The sequence below is a fragment of the Lynx rufus genome, unplaced genomic scaffold (assembly GCF_022079265.1).
Source record: "Lynx rufus isolate CCGP_SWC_20201006 ecotype Redwood Valley unplaced genomic scaffold, mLynRuf1.p SCAF_6, whole genome shotgun sequence".
NCBI classification, from domain to species: Eukaryota; Metazoa; Chordata; class Mammalia; order Carnivora; family Felidae; genus Lynx; species Lynx rufus.
In genome coordinates, this window is record NW_025814878.1 from 45,658,656 (window position 1) to 45,680,172 (window position 21,517).

At 35.0% G+C, this 21,517-nt stretch overlaps 1 protein-coding gene across 1 annotated transcript in view; it reads left to right on the forward strand.

Moving 5' to 3' along the window:
• Positions 1–21,517, forward strand: part of REV3L (REV3 like, DNA directed polymerase zeta catalytic subunit) — a 175,918-nt gene that overhangs the window by 75,511 nt on the left and 78,890 nt on the right. The window contains exons 6-11 of the mRNA XM_047101371.1: positions 2,040–2,134; positions 2,904–3,008; positions 3,977–4,061; positions 4,149–4,297; positions 13,014–13,133; positions 16,167–16,404. Coding sequence (XP_046957327.1) covers positions 2,040–2,134; positions 2,904–3,008; positions 3,977–4,061; positions 4,149–4,297; positions 13,014–13,133; positions 16,167–16,404 — 792 coding nt within the window. The remainder of the gene's footprint in view (positions 1–2,039; positions 2,135–2,903; positions 3,009–3,976; positions 4,062–4,148; positions 4,298–13,013; positions 13,134–16,166; positions 16,405–21,517) is intronic.

Genomic DNA, 21,517 nt, shown 5'->3' on the forward strand with positions numbered 1-21,517 from the left:
TAGCAGCAAACTCATAAGAGATGGGGAGTGCTGAGTTAGCAGTTCTACTAAGCCTACTTGTTAACTCATTATAAATTACCACATATCATGGACCTTCAGAGTCATTTGCCAGAGTGTTGAATCTACAAATGTCAAGTATGCTGAAGTAATCTCAACCCTGACTGCCCATCAGTTGATCAAAAGAGACGTTTTAAATTGTAGATGTCTGAGCTCCACCCTAAGTGATTCTAATTAGTAGGTCTGTTGTGTTAAGCTAGGAACAGAAATGTTCAGAGAGGCACAATTGTCTAGTTACTGTCATATTACTTATCTATTTTTCATGACTATAATGAATTGTTTATATGTATTTGCTGACTCAAATTTTTACTTGTGGTGTTTTATCTACTGGAGACATTTTTAATTGTGCAAACTATTTCCTTTCCCTAGGAACACTTCCTATTCTGAATGTCTAGAGTAGTTTTGTAATAAGGGCAAGAAATGGTTATAAATTTCTACTATGAGATTGCATTTTGTGCTGTTATTGTTACCCTCCTTTATCACAGATGTGCTACTCCTGGAAAATTCACTCTTGAAATTTACAATATAATTCTTCCAAAAATTGTGAAACTTTTGATGTAAGGAAAAAACTGTTGGCTAAAAACTAAGGAAAAAACTGTTGGCTAAAAACTATTTTATTTACTACTTTAATTCATGGAAAAACTTATGTCATTAAATTATATGAATAAAAAAGACAAGCTACATTGAGAATTATTTTTTCTAAAAGTAAAAAGGGATATATTGTGATAGGTTGGCTAATATGTCCCTTCTGTATCAATGGTAAAAAGATATGTGTGTGTGTGTTTTATCTACATGTATATATGTATATACATACAGATTTATTTGAACTATAACAATTCTGTGGTTAAACAAATTTCTAAAGTTTCGTCAGATTTCTTGAGGGATAGACAACGGAAAATGAGGTTTTGCTAATATGTTTCTCTTAAAACAAAAAAAAAATCTTTCAAATAAAAATGTTAATCAAATCTGCCATCAACCACTTTCTAGTAAAAGTTCTCCTTTTCATTTGGGGTCTGTATTAGTAGAAGATCTAAATTTTGGAATGAGTAAACTGGTATCCACATTAGATGTATATTCATTCCTTCAAGCAGGGACATATATATGGTGTCTTCCTGATTTTATTTATTTTTTTTGTGGCTCTGAAAAACAAAATGCTTTTGAGTCACACAGCATTAATGGGGAATAATCCTCTGTATTATTACAATTATTACAGCTATACAATTATTACAATTATTGTTACAATTATTATTACAATTATGACCATTTTGTCATAAAAATTAATGACCTCATACTATCACCACTTCTCTTAGCCATGATCCCATTGTTGAACTCCTGTGATTTCTCAGTTTGCAGTTATAGAGACTTTTAAAGCATTCCTCAGCTCAGCAGTAGTTGGGGGCTGGGAGAACAGTATCATTTGCTCACTTTTCAGTATGCTCACTTCCCCTGATCTCTTGTAGCATACTCTGTCCTCATTTTTAACAACTGTCTGTGATTGCTAAGAAAGATGCCTCTGGGCAAGTGATTTTGCATATGTATATGGTTTTTGATGTATCCCTCTGTTATCCCTCTGTTATCTAATCCCATTCTACCCTGAATATGACTCACATGCTAAAACATTGTACATTCTTTATATATAAAATATAATGAACCAAAATATGTAAAATATACTGCAAAAGTATCTCAACAGAGCAGGTTTTGTATTTTTCTCTTCCTGTTTTTTATTTATATGTACACAGAGTATCAGTTGGGTCATGAATAATTGTGACTAAACATAAAAGTTCTATAAGTAAAGTCTTCAGAAAATTTGCTCTTATGTGGTTATTATATATGTATATTTATTTAATCTGTTATTTTATTATTTTTTTTACATAATCTTGTGCCCAACTTGGGGCTCCAAGATCAAGAGTTGCATGCTCCACCAACTGAGCTGGGCAGGCGCCCCTAATTATTATATTTTTTTAATAATCTTTTTAATACAGCTCTTTAATACTGGAAGGTGTTGAACCACGGAGTACATGTGAATTAGAAGTGGATGCTGTCGCTGCTGATATCTTAAATCGGCTAGACATTGAAGGTATGTGCACAATTAATGTGTTTGTATTTTTTTTTAAGTTTATTTATTTATTTGGGGGTGGGGGGGAGGGAAGAAGGGCGGAGAGAGAATCCCAAGCAGGCTGTGCACTGTGCAGAGTGCAAAGCCCAACATGGAGCTCGAACTCACAAACTGTGGGATCATGACCTGAGCCAAAATCAAGAGACGCTTAACCAACTGAGCCACCCAGGCGCCCCTATGTGTTTTTATTTTTAAAATTTAATGATTAAAATACAGTGGAAAAAGTAGGGAAGAAAACATTAGTAGAGAAGTAACATGTTATAGAAAGAGGATGCAAAATGTTATGAAGATTTCTTAACCTCTGATGAGATGGTCATTATTTTTTCATTAATATTTTCATTCATGTGAGTATGTTTGCATAGACGTAAGCCTAAAGTAAGTGTGACACTAAATACATTAGCCATCATTAAAGAATTTAATATACTCTGCCTTTTAAACTTACAATTTTCAGTTTATATAAAAGGGAGGGGACTCTTAGGTATATTGGCTGTCATCAGATATTTTGGTCTTATTCACCACTTGCTGGGTTTGGGGAGCCAGTAGGAGGAAAACAAAAAGGAGTAATAAATGTAGGTTGGGTAGTTTGGTCATTATGTTACACAAAACAGGTAAATGGTTGTTTTTGTTTTTTTTAAGTCAGTATTTATTTTTTTAAAGTTTGGATTTCTTTTTTTGAGCAAGTATTTTTCACTTTGACCCTTGTCGTATTGAAGTATTGTTGTAATTATAGCTCAAATTGGTGGAAACCCTGGTCTCCAGGCCATATGGGAAGATGAAAAGCAACGGCGAAGAAACAGAAATGAAACTTCTCAAATTAGCCAACCCGAATCACAAGGTATAAACCTAATAGTATTCTGGTGACATTTTTTTTTTACACCAGATATTCTAATGGAAAAGTTTAAGCCATTGAGTTTTTACCTTAACATTAAATTTTACTTTTCAAATTACCTTTCTGTTCTGTATATTTTTTCCTATTGTCATTGCTCTGAACTGTAATTCTTTACCTCCCAGGTGTCATTCATTGTTCTCTCCTTCTATCTTCCCCTGCCCGCCCAAGAATTGGCATCCTCATTGTCCTTGGTTTTTACCTTACCTCTTGCCCCACCTCTTTGCTCCTTTTTTATTTTCTAGTATATTCTAGCCTTTTGTATTTCCAAATGAGCCAGAATACTCACAGAAGATCATGGGTCCCAACTTAGAGACACCACACTATTTTGTTCATATAAACTCCCACTTTAATCATCTTATACAGCTTTGAAGAAAATACTCATTTTATACATTCTACAAAAAGAATTTGAGGACTTACATAAATGCCATGTACACAACAAAAATTTTTAAATAAAAGTAAAAGAATAAAAGACCTAATTCAGAAGGTAAATATATTTGTAATATAGCAGTAAGCGTATATTGAAGTCCAATTAAAATTTTTATTATGTCTTGGGCACTAAAAATGCTGTGGTAAATTTTGAATGCCTTCTAAAATAGCATTATTATATTTTATAGGGTAGAAATTTCTAGGTTCAGAGTGTGCAATACATTTATAGGTACAGAACAGTGTTTTTGTTTTAGATTTAAGTTATAATTATAGAACTTAATCTTGAACTGACTTTAAGTGCTTAATTTTATAGCTTCATTAACAACCATTTCTCTTTTGTTTGCTGTTATGATAGAACTACTTTTAGGTGGTATTATGTGTGTCAAGAGAAAGATAAGAAATTGTTACCATTTTAAAAGCTACTCTAAGAAAAAGGAAAATATTTCATTCGTTATCTACATTTTTTAATGCACTTTTGAAATTCAAAGATCGCAGGTTTGTGCCAGCAACAGAAAGTGAAAAAATTTTTCAGAAGAGACTTCAGGAAATTCTCAAACAGAATGATTTCTCTGTGTAAGTCGTTATTTATTATAGATCTCAAAACTAATTTTATTGCTTTGTTATCTAGTTTGTTATAAAGGATATGTTTTAATTAACCAGAACATTATCAGGATCTGTGGACTACAGCGATGGATCTCAGGAGTTCTCTGCTGAGTTAACATTGCACTCTGAAGTTCTGTCTCCTGATATTCTTCAATGTACGCCAGCTAATCTGGTAGAAGTCCACAAAGATACAGAGTTGAGCAAAGGTGAGGTTTTCAAGTATGCAGAAAATACTATAATAGACATCTGTATATCTGGCACGGTAATATTACTATTTGGTTGAATTAGCTAAGTTTCTCCCATTCCTTTACCTTTTCTTGATCTCTAGATGTAAGCACTATTCTAAGTTGGTGTAAACTGTTCCCATATATGATTTTACATTTTCTTATATATGTATGTCCATGATATATACTGTTATTTTATATTTAAAATCTTACATAAAATAGGGTCCTACTTGGCATAAAGTAAGCAACTTGCTTTTTTCATTCGACATAGTTTTTTATTAATTGAGGTATAATTTGTATAATATAATATGCACTCATTCAAGGTGTACAATTCATTGATTTATCAGAAGTTTATAGAGCTGTGCAGGCATCCCCATAATTCAGTTTTAGAACACCTGCTTCACCTCAGAGGATTCCTTGTGTCCATTTGCAGTCATATCCGTTCTCATCTCCAACCCCAAGTAACCTCTAATCCACTTTCTTGTCTCAAGATCTGCCTTTTCTGGGTGTATCATATAAATGAAATCATACAATATGTGATCTTTTGTGTCTTCTTTCATTTAGCTTAATGTTTCAGGTTCATCTATATTGTAGTATCTATCAATATTTTGTTCCTTTTTATTGCCGGATAGTATTTCATTGTATGGATATACCATATTTTGTTAATTCAGTCATCAGTTGATTGATATTTGAGTTATTTTCACTTTTTGGCTCTTAATAATGCTGACGTGAACACTTGTATGTAGGTGTTTGTGTGGATGTAGTATTTTCATTTCTCTCGAGAGACACCAAGTAGTGGAATTGCTGGCTCATTTGGTGAACTTGTATTTAACTTTTGCATAAACTACAAAACTGTTTTCCAAACTGATTACACTGGTTTACATTTCCTCCATCAGTATGTTAAGGTTCCAATGATTCTGCATCCTCACTAACACTTGTTATTTGTCTTTTTTTGTATAGCCATCCTAGTGTTTGAAATGGCATCTCATTATGGCTTTAATTATCATTTCCCTCATCACTAATGATGTTGAGTATCTTTTATGTCAACATATTATAACTTTGATCTATCTTTGTTCATACATGTTTCTAGTTCACTCACTTCAGCTGCTGATTAGTGTTCCTTTGTATAACTAAACAAGTTTATTAGCCCTCTACAACTATTAGATGATTTTCACTTTTGCACTGTTATTAATAGTGTTATTTCTGTCATTTTGTGGCTGTATGCAAGAGTGTCTCTATAGAAGACATATAGAAGTGTAATTAGCCAGGTCTTAGGGTATATGTACTCTACCTAGATAGCATATGTTCTAATAGAGTTTCTGTAAAAATGTAGTTAGCTTATACACAGTTGGTAAATAAAAGAATAATCAAAGTTTTATTCCATAGTCACATTGTTTCATATGCAGTTTTTCTAAGCAAGGGAGCCAGAGTAGCAGGAGTAAAATTACAGCTTTAAGCAGTAATAGAAAAGCCTCTTTTATACTGCCTCATTAGCAGCAGAGGCTCTTTTGACCATATATATTTTTAAAGACTTTATTTTATTTATTTCTTGAGAGAGGAGGAGAGGGATAGGGAGAGAGCACAGAGTCCAACATGGAGCTCAATCTCATGACCCTGAGATCATGACCTTAGGCAAAATCAAGAGCCAGACACTTAACCGACTGAGCCATCCAGGCACCCCTCTTGACTATATTAAACTACAATTCAAAATGAGCATCTACACTCAGGGCTTCCCCCTCCCTAAGAGATGCATCCCAGCATTGTGCAATCTCTGACTCATGGCAAGTTACACCTGAGATCTCTTGAGCTCACCTTAATGGCAGCCTACTGGCTCAGAGTTCTGCTTGCATTTGCTTTTCTTAGCATCTGCCAGCCGCACTCTAATAAAAAATGTACCCAGCATTTCCATACTGTTATTTTCAGAGCATTTTAATATCCACTATGACAGCTTCTAGCCACACTGGGCTGATCAGAGTTATCTCCTTGGGTGCCAATTATTGGAATTTGTTAGTGCTGTGGTTACAAAGTTGCATTGGTTTTGCCTTAACCTTTCCACGCATAAGCTCTGTTATTTTTAGAGCTCCATTTTTCAGATTTCAAAGTATGTTAACAATAAAAATATCATTATAGTAGTAATGCCATATTACAAAAATTAGTCTGTAAAATGATTATATCTAAGTTTACATTCCCACAGTGTATTAGAGCTTATATTTAAATTCTTTTATTTATTTTGAAAGAGAGAGAGAGAGAGAGGAGAGAGAGAATCCCAAGCAGTCCCCATGCCATCAGCACAGACCCGCCTGATACAGGGCTCAAACTCACAGGCCATGAGAGCATGACCTGAGCCAAGATCAAGAGTCAGACACTTAACTGACCAAGCCACCCAGGCACCCCTAGAGCTTATATTTAAAATTTTTGGGGGCACCTGGGTGGCTCAGTCGTTTGAGCGTCCGACTTCAGCTCAGGTCATGATCTCGCGGTCCGTGACTTCGAGCCCCGCGTCGGACTCTGTGCTGACCGCTCAGAGCCTGGAGCCTGTTTCGGATTCTGTGTCTCCCTCTCTCTCTGACCCTCCCCCATTCATGCTCTGTCTCTCTCTGTCTCAAAAATAAATAAACGTTAAAAAATGTTTTCTTTTTGCCATTCTGATTCTTTGAAATGGAATCTTCTTAGTTTAATTTGCATGTCCTGATTGCTAATAACTTTGAGCATTTGTGTTTTTTATCTGAGAATTGCCTATTCATATTTGTGGCTCATTTTAAGTGTTTGCACATCTTCAATTTCGTTTTTTTGTTTTTGTTTTTTGACTGTAGTCACCATGTGTGCATTATGTTCTCATGACATTTTTTTGCTATTTTTTTTAATAATTTTTTAATATATAATTTATTGTCAAGTTGGCTAACATACAGTGTATATACAGTGTGCTCTTGGTTTTGGGGGTAGATTCCTGTGATTCATCACTTGTATACAGTACCTAGTGCTCATCCCAACATGTGCTGTCCTCAATGCCCATCACCCATTTTCCCCTCTCCCCCAACCCCATCAACCTGTATTTAAGAGTCAGTTTGTTCTCTGTAATCATCAAGATTTGTTCTCTGTATTTAAGAGTCTCATCGTTTGCCTCCCTCCCTCTCTGTTTGTAACTATTTTTTTTTTCCCCTTCTCTTCCCCTATGGTCTTCTGTTAAGTTTCTCAAGTTCCACATATGAGTGAAAACATATGATATCTGTCTTTCTCTGATTTTTTTCACTTAGCATAATATCCTCCAGTTCCATTCACGTTGCTGCAACTGACAGCATTTCATTCTTTCTCATTGCCAAGTAGTATCCCATTGTATATATAAGCTACATCTTCTTTATCCATTCATCAGCTGATGGACATTTAGGCTCTTTCCATAATTTGGCTCTTGTTGAAAGCACTGCTGAAAACATTGGGGTACCTGTGCCCCTATGAATCAGCATTCCTGTATCCTTTGGATAAATTCCTAGTAGTGCTATTACTGGGTTGTAGGGTAGTTCTACTTTTAATTTTTTGAGGAACTTCCACACTGTTTTCCAGAGCGGCTGCACCAGTTTGCATTCCAACCAACAGTGCAAGAGGAGGGTACCCATTTCTCCACATTCTTGCCAGCATCTGTTGTTTCCTGAGTTGTTCATTTTAGACACTCTGACTGGTGTGAGGTGGTATCTCAGTGTAGTTTTGATTTGTATTTCCCTGATGGTGAGTGATGTTAAGCATCTTTTCATGTGTCTGTTAGCCATCTGGATGTCTTCTTTGGAAAAGTGTCTATTCATGTGTTCTGCCCATTACTTCACTGGATTATTTGTTTTTCAGGTGTTGAGTCTGGTAAATTCTTTATAGATTTTGGATACTAACACTTTATCCGATATGTCATTTGCAAATATCTTTTCCCATTCCGTTGGTTGCCTTTTAGTTTTGCTGATTGTTTCCTTTGCCATGCAGAAACTTTTTATCTTGATGAGGTCCCGATAGTTCATTTTTGCTTTTGTTTCCCTTTCCTGCGGAGATGTGTTAAGAAGTTGCTGCAGCTGAGGTCGAAGAGGTTTTTGCGTGCTTTCTCCTCTAGGATTGTGGTGGTTTCCTGTCTCACATTTAGGTCTTTCATCCATTTTGAGTTTATTTTTGTGTATGGTGAAAAAGTGGTCTAGTTTCATTCTTCTGCATGTTGCTCTTCAGTTCTCCCAGCATCATTTGCTAAAGAGAATGTATTTTTTCCATTGGATACTTTTTCCTGCTTTGTCAAAGATTAGTTGGCCATATATTTGTGGGTCCAATTCTGGGTTCTGTATTCCATTGGTCTACGTGTCTGTTTTTTCTGCCACTACCATACTGTCTTGATGATTACAGCTTTGTAGTAGAGGCTAAAGTCTGGGGCTGTGATGCCTCCTGCTTTGGTTTTCTTTTTCAACATTACTTTGGCTATTCGGGGTCTTTTGTGGTTCCATACAAATTTTAGGATTGTTCTAATTTTGAGAAGAATGCCGGTGCAATTTTGATTGGGATTGCATTGAATGTGTAGATAGCTTTGGGTGTTATTGACATTTTAACAATGTTTATTCTTTGAATCCATGAGCATGGAATCTTTTTCCATTTCTTTGTGTCTTCTTCAGTTTCCTTCATAAGTTTTCTATCGTTTTCAGCATACCGATCTTTTACATCTTTGGTTAGGTTTATTTGCACATCTTCAATTTTGATATCCATTTAACAACTTCTTTTTCCTTAATGGTTTGGTTTTTGTACCTGGTTTACAAGTCCTTTCCTACCCTGATGTAATGCAAGTGTTATCCGTAAGGCTTATGTGTGCTTACAATTTGGTTTTTCACTTTTAGGTCTTCAATGCATCTGAAATTTTACTTGAATATAATAAGGATCTAATTGTATCTATTTTTCTAAATATAAATAGCTAGTTTTTCAACATATTTACTGAAAAAAATTTTATTCCCACTGAATTCTCTCACTTCAGTCATGCAGTCACATTCCCCTATGTTAATGTCACATTGCTGTAATTACTATTGACATGTAAGTGTTGATATATATCAAGGGCAGACCTTAACTTGTTCAACTTCAAAATTGTCTTACCTGCTTTTGATCTTTTTTTTTTTTTTTTAAGATTTTTTTTATTTCAAGTAACCTCTACACACAACATGGGGCTCGAACTCACAACCCTGAGATCAAGACTAGTACACTCCACTGACTGAGCCAGCCAGGTGCCCCTACTCTTGATCTTTGAAAAAAAAAACAAAAAACTGTCCCCTATTAATTTTAGTATCCGATTGTTCATTTCTGGGATTTTATTGAATTTATATACTGATTAACATTTTTAATCTTTCTGTGTGCCAAATCATCTCCTCTATGAACATGATATATTTCTCATTTTACTAGGTCTTCTTTCATATCTTTTAATAGAGTTTTGCCATTTTCTTTTGTAAAATTTGGTATCTTTTATTAGAGATACTCCTGGTGTCTTAATTGTTGCACTTTGAAAGAGTTTATCTTTCAAAAATCACATCTTCTAATTACTGGTATTTAGGAGCTTCACTGACTTTTGTATGTCAGTCTTATATACAGCAACTTTTATTACCGCGAATAGTTTTTTTTAATGTTTCTTTTTATTTTGAGGGAGGGAGAGAGTGAGCATACATGCACACACTTACGCAGGGGAGGGACAGAGAGAGAGATGGAGTGAATCCCAAGGAGGCTCCTTGTGCTGTCCTCATTGAACCGGACCTGGGATCGCACGGTCCATGAGATCATGACCTGAACCAAAATCAGGAGCCTGATGCTTAACTGACTGAGCCACCAACACACCCTAGTGCTAATAGTTTTATATGTCTTTTCTATTGGATATTTTGTGTGTAGAGTCATCATGTGTAAATAACAACTTTACTACTTCTTTTCCCATCTTCATACTTAAAATTTTTTTAATGCATTAAGAACTCTGGAGTAATGTTAGAAATAATGGTCTTTTTCCTGGTTTTGAAGGGAAAGGCTTCTATATTTTGTCATTAAATATGAAATTTACTACAGGATGTTGGTAGATAACTTTAATTAGGTTAATATCTCTCCTCTTTCTTTGCTATGAAGTTTAGTTTTTCAAAACTCATGAATGGGTATTAAATGAAATTTTACCAAATTTTCTGAATTTGAAATAATCACTTTTTTTTCCCTTTTATTATCCCTCTGATAATATAGTTACATTAAAATAATTTTTATTTTCTAATGTCAAGTTATGTGTGCACTACTGAAATAACTCTTCTTTGTCATGGTGTGATGTTTTTTGAAACATTGCTATGTCTACTTTGCTAACACTTTGTTTGGAATTTATACTTTTTGTTTTTAACCAAGAAAGATTCATACTTTGCTTCATTAAGTGAGTTGTGGAGTTTTGTTTATTTCGAACTTTTTTCAAGAATTTTAATGATGTATAAAATTGTCAGATCACTATGTTGAAAACCTGAAACAAATATAACACATTATGTCAACTATACTGCAATTAAAAACAAAACACAATTTTTATTGGATTTGTATAATCTATTTCTTAGAGATTTGATAGATCTCATCTATAAAAACATCCAAACTGGATAGTGGGTAAATTTTGTGTTGGGACTGAAAATAGAGTGAGTGGATTTTAAACTACTAGTTCAACTTCCATAACTGTTACAAGTCTACTCAAGATTTCTATTTCTGTTTGAGTCAGGTTTTATATCATGTTTTTCCTAAGAAATTATTCATTTTATCTGATTTTTCCATGTTTTTGGTATAAAGTTGTTCATAGTATTACTTTAGTATCTCTCTTATTTTTGGTACTTTAACTCTTATTTCTAACATTATTTATGCCTTCTATTTTGTTTTGATCATTCTTGTCAGTCTTGTCTATTTTATTATTAACCTTCTGAGAACGAGCTTTTGTTTTTACTGATCCTCTCAGTTGTCTTTTGCTTGGGGATGAGCTATTTTTCACCGTTTGTATATTTGTTCTTTTGTTTTGATGAAATACTCTTTATTAGCCCACTGTGTCCTAGGATGTGTTAAAAATATTTCTTCCTGAGGGGCACCTGGCTGGCTCAGTTGGCTAAGCATCCAACTCTTGATTTTGGCTCAGGTCATGATTTCACAGTTTGTGAGGTCGAGCCCCATATTGGGCTCTGTGCTGAGAGCGCAGAGCTTGCTTGGGATTCTCCCCCCCCCCCCGCCCCTCCCCACCTCATGCACATGTGGACACATGCAGTCTCTCAAATAAATAAACTTTTAAAAAACTTTTTCCTGAAGACTTTAACTTTTTGAAAAACTGTTGAAAGCACTTAGTTTTAAGTCTGCATACCAGAAGTAGAAAAACAGAACTGTTTTCCAGTTAGCTCTAACTACGTGCCCTTTTTTGCTATAGTCTTTTTTATCCTACTGCTATTTGCTTTTTATTGTTACTCTCTCTCTTTGACTAGATTATAATATGAGACTCATTTTATCTTTATTCTTTTTTTTTTTAATGTTTATTTATTTTTGAGAGAGAGAGAGAGAGAGAGAGCATGATGGGGGAGGAGCAGAGAGGGAGGGAGACACAGAATTGGAAGCAGGCTCCAGGCTCCGAGTTGTCAGCATGGAGCCCAACGCGGGGCTCGAACTCACAAACCGTGTGATCATGACCTGAGCCAAAGCCGGACACTCAACCGACTGAACCACCCAGGCACCCCAATTTTATCTTTATTCCTAAAATTATTGAATCCCTTTGTACAATTAGACTTATAAAAATCAAATGTTGAAAGAAATTTTTATTTTTTTTTATTTTTATTTTTTTGGTGTCGTAAAACCGTTTTGAGTTCTTTTTTTTTCAATATATGAAATTTATTGTCAAATTGGTTTCCATACAACACCCAGTGCTCATCCCAAAAGGTGCCCTCCTCAATACCCATCACCCACCCTCCCCTCCCTCCCACCCCCCCCCCATCAACCCTCAGTTTGTTCTCAGTTTTTAAGAGTCTCTTAGGCTTTGGCTCTCTTCCACTCTAACCTCTTTTTTTTTTTTTTTCTTCCCCTCCCCCATGGGTTTCTGTTAAGTTTCTCAGGATCCACATAAGAGTGAAAACATATGGTATCTGTCTTTGTCTGTATGGCTCATTTCACTTAGCATAACACTCTCCAGTTCCATCCATGTTGCTACAAAGGGCCATATTTCATTCTTTCTCATTGCCACGTAGTACTCCACTGTGTATATAAACCACATTTTTTTTATCCATTCATCAGTTGATGGACATTTAGGCTCTGAAAGAAATTTTTAGATCATGAGTTGAAAGCTGAAAAGTGTAAAATTTACAGTTTTTAAGCCATAGAGAATAAAGAATTGTATTACACGTTTCCCTTTGTATATTTTAATTTGCAATGATTTTTATCAGAGTAGTATAACTGTACAAGCTGGGTAGGATTAATGAGATTGTAAATATTTAGTGAATTACAGATTCAAGGTCCTTGTTTATTTCTTTTTTTTTTTTTAATCCACGTGACTAGATATTCCTGTGGCTTTTACTAAGTTTTATTATGTTTTTATTTAACATATATGTCACTAATGCCTCAGATTTTTAAATAGGTTTGCATTGTCATGTTTCCTAATTTGCACAAATTCTTAACAATAAATTTTAGATTTAAGCCATCGCTTTAATGTTTTTGTATTTTTTGTCATCTTAAGGTCACACTATACACAAAGTGGAGGAAGCTCTTATTAATGAAGAAGCAATTTTGAACCTCATGGAAAATAGTCAGACTTTTCAGCCTTTGACCCAAAGACTGAGTGAGTCACCAGTTTTCTGTAAGTAATGATTCTACCACAAATTTTCAGTATTTTAATCAATGAAAATATGTATGTGAGGGGGGATTTTTCCTTTGGTTTAAAGAGGTTACTGTTGCATGTTCAGTAAATCCTTATTGTAAGTATAAAAATGAAGCCTTGAATTAAATGAAGTAGCTACACAGCTTTTCCTAAAAAAACAATTGTGAAAGAAAAGAATTCCTTTCCTTTCTTTTTTTTTTTTTTTTAAGTTTATTTATTTTGAGAGGGAGAGAAAGCACATGTCGGGGAGGGACAGTGTGTGTGGGGGGGGGGGGGGAAGAGAGAGAGAGAGAGAGAGAAAGAGAGAGAATATCCCAAGAGGGCTCTGCACTGTCAGCATGGAGCCTGACACGGGGCTTAAACCATGAACTGAGATCATGACCTGAGCCAATGTCAGACGCTTAACTGACTGAGGAACCCAGGTGCCCCCACCCCCACTTCCCTTTTTTTTTTTTTAACTTCACTTTGGTTGGAGAACAGCCATATTGTTTTAGGGGGAAAATGCATTCATTTTGAATTCAAAATTCTCCAAAGTTTAGTACATAATTAAATACCATAATTGAGTCTTCCTTTGTGAGTATCAGAAATTTCCTGAACAATTCTTTTTGAGTCATTAGTTTTTGGCTAGTATAGAACATGACAGTTATTTCTGTGTGTCTTTGCGTTTCCCTAGATGCATTTTCATTAGCATCATAAGGCATTTGCTAGATTTCATTTCATTAATTTAGTAGAAATTACTGACATCTTATTCAGAAATTTATTTAAAATTTCATTATGGGGCATTGGGTGGCTCAGTCGGTTAAGTGTCAGGCTCTTAATTTTGGTTCAGGTAATGATCAAGCCCCACATTGGGCTCTGCACTCTCCTGCTTGGGATTCTCTCTTTCCTTCTATCTCTGTCCCTCCCCTGCTCATGCCCTTGCACTTGCTCTGTCTCTCAAAAATAAACATTAAATTAAAATTTCATTGCAGAAAGTGATATGTCATTGAGTTTCATGCCTCTTGTTTTGCTTGGTGTCATGATTTTATGTTTCTTTTATTGTGAACTTTGTATTTTTTCCATTCTTACTGTATCAAATGAGAGATGGCATCAATTGTGTTCCCAGCTTTCTACAGTGTCCTCTATCTGTTATCTTCATTTTCATTCGAATGGAACACAAATTGACTAGGACCAGTTCCAAAATTATTGTACACAGTCATATTTCAAGAACAATTTAGACAAGAGTAGGAAACTTTCTTCTTTTATAAATGAATGGCATATCGAGAAAGAAATGATCCAAAGAAAAAATAGGCAGCTAAAAGAGAGGAACACAGAGAAAATGAAAGAATTGAAAAAAAGAGTGAGAGAGGTATATCCTTATTTCATTACATTAGGCAAATAAAATGTATCATTAGTAGATAAATTCCACCTTGCCCTAAGCTTAGAATTTATGTGTTAGTCACAAATGCATTCTCTGTGTTAGTCAAAGAAGTGAAAGTCAAATATCTGTAGTTCATTTGGTAATACTAGTCTTGTTTTTAAGAATGAGACAGGAAAAATGGATTGCAGTTCTAGGTTTAAGAAAGATTTTTGCCAAACTGGCTTTTCCAAGCAAATATCTTTTATTTTGGCCTTATGTTTGGTAGCGTATGTGAACCAATTTCTTTAATGTCAGTGAAGAAAACCTGAAACCTGATATTTTAGTAAATAGGGAGTATATTATCTCATTTGACAGAGAAAAAAGTTATGTATTAGCTTCGAGCAAACCTCCATCTTCATGGTCTTTTTTTTTAATGATAGCTTTTATTGAAATATTTCACATAACCATAAAATTTACCTTCTGGTGTGTACAGTGAATTTTATCATGTTCACAGAGTTATGCAACCATTACCACTATCAATCCAGGACATTTTTAGCACCCCCTCCAAAAAAAAACCCATAACCATTAGCAGTTACTTCTCATTCTTCCCTCCTCTCAGCTCTTGACAACCACTGATCTGTTTTCTCCTTTACCGGATTTACCAATTTTGGTAATTTCATATAAATGGAAATCATGTAACTTTTGTTGGTGGTTTCTTCCACTTAGCATAATGTTTTTAAGTTTCATCCAAGTTGTAGCATGTGTCAGTACTTCATTCCTTTTCACTACTGAAGAATATTCCATCATAGGGATATAACATCGTTCATTTATCCATTCGTAGGATGATGGATATGTGAGTCGTTTCCATTTTGTTTGGCAGTTATGAATAATGCTGCTGTGGTTATTCATGTGTATGTTTTTGTGTGGACGTATGTTTTTAGTTATCTTGGGTATATATCAAGAGTGGAATTTCTGTATCTTATGGTAACTGTGTAACATCTTGAGGATCCATCAAGCTTTTTTCCAAAGCTGCTGCACCATTTTAGACTGATCAACAATGTAGAAAGGTTCTAATTTCTTTACTTCCTTGCCAGTACTTATGGTTTGTCTTTGATTTGGCAACCCTAGTACATATGAAGTGGCATCCTCATATGGCATCGTTGTAGTCTTCAAGGTTTTTTAAATAATGTCATTAACCACTTTAAAGCTTTCTTGTGTTGTTCAACTGCAGGTTTCATTTGTCTATCCTGTGAGCTAAATAAAACTTAAGTGAGGATAAGATGTTCACATGTATTGTTTTTAAGGCACTTCTTGCTTAGCATCAATCATACATTTATTACATATTTTATGTTTGAACACTAGTGACTGGATGTTGTTTAGTGCTCCTCAAGCTTACTTGTGCAGTAACAGTTTGGGCAGCTTGTTAAATGCATATTCCTAGGCCCTACCTCAGAAATTCTGATTCCTTAGATATAGGATGGGGTCTGGGAAGACACAAAATCATTCCCGTGCAAGTAGTCCAAAGACATCACACTTTGATAAAAGCGCTACATCAACAGAGAAGTCAGCTGTATTCTTTCAGTATGTGCCAGTATCTGTGATTCTGTTGTTTTATAACTGATCTGAATTATGTTGAAAAGTTATTTGTTAGTGATGCTTCACTTGTTTTATAGTGGACAGTAGTCCTGATGAGGCTCTGGTACATCTTCTTGCTGGTTTGGAAAATGATGGATATCAGGCAGGAAGAAATAGGATGCCATCACAACGTCATTTCTTTGGAAACCCTAAAAATTCCCAAAATAGTGATGATGAAGAAAATGAACCACAGATTGAAAAAGAGGAAATGGAGCTTAGTTTGGTGATGTCTCAGAGATGGGACAGCAATATTGAAGAACCTTGTGCCAAAAAGAGGTAACGTTTTAGTTATTTCCATTACTTTAATAATTTCCTATTGTCATTATCACTCTTCTTTAATTAGAAATTATTATTTACTCTTATTCGTAATGTTAAATACTTTATAAACTAATAGTCTTCTTTTAAATCCCTTTAAAGTAGTGCTTTGTTTTTCATGTGGCATAAGCTTCATATTCTAAGCAAAATAAAAGCTACATTTAAAAAGATTAAATCTAAGTGGGGATTTTTGGCAGTTTTATTGAGATGTAATTATCTTACATCACTGTATGAGTTTCAGTTGTACAGCATAAAGGTTTGACTTACATATATTGTGAAATGATTACCAGAATAAGTTTAGTTAATATGCATCATCTCAGATAGATACAGTAAAAAGAAATGGGGGGAGGGGAGGAAAAAAATGTTTCTTCTTTTAATAAGAACTCTCAGGATTTACTCTAACAACTTTCCTCTTTATCATACAGGAGTGGTAACTATAGCCACCATGTTGTATATTACATCCCTAGTACTTATCTTATAACTGTAAGTTTGTACCTTTTGACCACCTTCCTTCAATTCCCATTTCCCCTATAAACCTAAATTACAGAAGTCATCTGTTTATGTATGTGTGGATCATAAATGGGACAAAGTAGAAGGCCTCCTTCTCTCTGAATTTGGGGAAAAAGAATACCTTCTGAGAGTTAAACTGTTAATGGGTTGGAGCAACAGTTACAGGGTCAGCTTGAAAATAAGAAAAAGCTTTTAGGTCTGATTAGACTGAAGGAATTAAATATTAAAAATAAAAGAGTCTCAGAAACAGACACTGATATTCTGGTTCATTTCTCAAGCTAAATGAATAAGATGGCTGAATGCATAAGATAGTTTTCCACATCAGTCTCTCTCTTTTTTTTAATGTCTATTCATTTTTGAAAGACAGAGTGTGAGCAGGGTAGGGGCAGAGAGAGAGAGAGGGAGACACAGAATCCGAAGCGGGCTCCAGGCTCTGAGCTGTCAACCCAGAGCCCAACGTGGTGCTTGAACCCACGAACTGCAAGATCGTGACCTGAGACGAAGTCGGTGCTCAACCAGCTGAGCCATTCAGGTGCCCCCACATCAGTCTCTTGTGAGCCTGATTGGTTTGAGTTGTATCTCTGTATGTAGAAAAAGATTAGGCTTCTGAGACTGAAACACTGAGTATGCCTCTCCTTTAAAGTTATGTAGACAATACTAAAACCTCCAAACTCTCTTGTTTGAAATTTTCACCCTCAAAGCCATTATTGAAGGGTGGAAGAGATTAATCCATAAATATTAAATATACATGTAAGATTTCCTCTAGTTTCTCAACACTACTTAAAAATAAAATTTCTGGCCCCTTGTTATCTGGGTGTATATCAGAATCCGTTCTTCTATATTTTCAAACTGTGTTCCTACAAAGAATTCTGTTTTCATTCTATGAGTAGAAAATTCCAAACCTGCATAATATTATTTTATACTTTTCCTAGCTTCATGTATTCAGCTCCCTTTGCTGTGACAATTATAAATCATTCAAAGACTCAGCCCTTGACCTTTGAAGAACTAATGCTACCTGGTCCAGACAGAATCAGTGTTTGATTTCCTGATAGATTTGACCCTCGACAGTGTCATAAAATGTCTTTTGCCAATATTTCCTAATCAAAAAAAAAAGTATGGTGGAATTTAAGATACAAAACAGATGAACATAAGGGAAGGGAAGCAAAAACAATATAAAAACAGAGAAGGAGACAAACCACAAGAGACTCTTAAATACAGAGAACAGACTGGAGGTTGCTTGAGGAGTATGGGGGGGGTGGGGCTAAAATGGGTGATGGGCATTAGGGAGGACCCTTGTTGGGATGAGCACTGGGTGTTAAATGTGAGTGATGAATCACTAAATTCTATTCGTAAAATCATTATTACACTAAATGTTAACAAACTTGTATTTATAAAGTAAAAAAAAAGAAAGTGAGGTGAAAGACATAAAGCTTTTTGTAGCTCGTCTGTATGTTGTTTTTTATATATAAACTTGATAAATCTTTCCATGAACTATCAAATGCCTCAACCACATCAACCTATAAAAATAGCTTTGTTCTTGTTTCTCTGTTATTTCTTTAATAATAAATTCTCTACCCTCACCTCACCAACTTCTGAAAGTTTGTAATTTCAGTGTTTTATTTGACTTGCCCTCCTTATACCCCTGTTTATTGTTTGGTCATGTCGGTCAACTCTTGTCTCCATAGCCTTTGTTCTGTCCTACCCCACTCCTTCCCAAGGTGATATCCTAATTTAGGCCTTCATTATCGTTTATGTGGAATACTATGATTCACTTTTTAACTGGTCTTCTCCTTGCTACTCATTTATAGTAGGGGTAATAATTATGATTATTAAATAAACATTTTATCAGCACTTAAGGAAGTAGAGAATATCAGGACCCTTCATGAGTCCAAATCATGCTCTATCGTCTTTATATCCTTTTTAAATATAGTTAAGGGAATGTTATAATCATATTGAATCTTAATTTCAATAGACTTTTTAGTAAAATCTTACATATCATCCTTATAGATAAGAATACATGAATTTGAATTTAAAAACTACCTAACTGCTTAAATGCCAACTATCATGCTAGATTAGATTGACGTTGTCACAAACATTAGAGATTGGTAATTCATTGGATGACAGAATATAGATTCAGAAATACCTTGAAACTAAATAGGTGATGCCTAATAGAGAGTCATATGTTTAGGTTCAGTGAATCAGTTGTATAAATATAGACTGGATAGACCTTTAGTTCATTCTGGACTTAATAATTTCTATGGGAACGCCATGATTTTACTTGATTAAGAGCACAGTAAGTCTGTAGTGTTATATGGTTACCAAAATAGTGAATTTAATTATTGGCTACCAGCTGTACCTGGGGTAACATTTATTATTCTAACAGATTTTGGATTTTATTAATAAAATAATTATAATATTTACTTGATATAGTTAAGTCTTGCTGTCTTGCTGTAATAAATTGGATTGCTTCTTTCATATTTTAGCAAAGTGTTGACTATTTGATATTTCTATTTGATCTTGTGGCATTTTACTTTTTCTTATTTCCATCTGTTTCTTCACTGTTTTATTTTGGTATTGTTTCTTTGATTTTTACCTCCAATATAACATTAACATTTTTTCTACATTTCCTTAGATTCTATCTTGTTTAACTATTTATACCTTTATACCTGTATCCAGTAAATTCACATTCAAATATACAAAATTCTTATAAAGTCCCTCTCTACTTGTAATCAGTAATGTCACCCTGTTTATTTTTTTTTTAATTTTTTTTTAACATTTATTTATTTTTGAGACAGAGAGAGAGAGGATGAATAGGGGAGGGTCAGAGAAAGAGGGAGACACAGAATCCGAAACAGGCTCCAGGCTCTGAGCTGTCAGCACAGAGCCTGACGTGGGCCTCGAACCCACGGACCGTGAGATCATGACCTGAGCCGAAGTCGGACGCTTAACAGACTGAGCCACCCAGGTGCCCCAATGTCACCCTGTTTAAAATACTAGTCATGGTTTATCCCATGATTAATGCTTACATGTTCACTGACTGAATCAATTCTGTGAAAACCATGCCCAAGTCAACCTTGGGAAAACAAAACCTTTCATTTCATAATATTTAATAAACATTTCATAAATGCATATTAGATAGAGATTGAAAAATAGAAGTATGGTGTCTAGAAAAAGACTCATTCAATTCTCTTGTATAGTGGATGTTCTATTCTGCCCTGAATACCATATTTTAAGAATCCTGAGAAAGTAAAGAGAAAAAAGAGGAAGAAAAGGAAGGATCTGTGAACATTCACTTTTAAAGAGCAATGACGAGGGGCACCTGGTGGCTCAGTCAGATGAATGTCCAACTCTTGATTTCGGCTCAGGTCATGATCTCATATTTGTGAGATCAAGCCCCAAGTTGGACTCCATGCTATGTGTAGAGCCTGCTTAGGATTCTCTTTTCTCTTTCTCTACCCCTACCCTACTCACGCTCTCTCTCTTTTGGAATAAATAAATAAACATCCTTAAAAAATAGGGGCACTTGAGTGGCTTAGTCATTTGAGCGTCCCACTTCGGCTCAGGTCGTGATCTCATGGTTCATGAGTTTGAGCCCCACATCGGGCTCTGTGCTGGCAGCTCGGAGCCTGGAACTTGCTTCAGATTCTCTCTCCTTCTCTCTGCCCCTCCCCCACTCATGCTCTATCTCTCTCTCAAAAATAAACATTTAAAAAAAAAACAGTACGAAGAATAGATGTTTGGTCTAATTAGAGAGGAATTATGGGGCAAATGATAAATGCCTTCAAATATTTTAAAGGTTATCATGTGAAAAATAGCATAGATAGGCTACATATAGCAACACCAGACAAAAACAGGAATAATGTATGGAAATTGGAGAGTTTTGTGTAATATAGGAAGAAAATCACTAAAAATTAACAGTGGAAAAGATTAATTACTCTGTGAGACAGCAAGCTCCTTAAACTGAGAATGTAAAACTGGAGGTTTTAGCATCTATTAAAAATAAGGTTTTTGAGTAGAAAATTGGACCAGATGACCTCTAATAATTCTTTCAGCTCCTAAGAAAGTGACTTTAGGACAAATTGTGATTTGGTAAAGGCTTAATGGAAAATCTGTTCTATGTATAATTAAGGGACATTTTCAAATTTTTGAGACAAGAGAAAGAAAAACTTAGGTATAGATAGAAAGTAAGTTTGCCCATCTGAATAGAAGGGAAAATATCAAGCCTAGGACCTAGTGAAAAAATTTTAATCAATAAAAGATGAAGTCATTCTGGATTTCACAGCCCATCTGAATTCCTTATTAACCCTCTTTACAGCCACTGCTGGGATTGACCCAACACCTTTACTAACACTTCCTAGCCTCTCTCTGATCCCTGTTGTTTTCTCTTTCAACCTGACCAGCGTACCCCCTTGCTTACCTATTTGTTCGTTTCCAGTTCACAGTATAGAGATTGTATATTTGTGGAGACTTCTTAAAATATTCTGAGATTCCACCTTTTTTAGATGTTACTGGGTTCTTACCCATGCTGTTATATGTGTATATTTAATGATAGGATGAAGGGGAG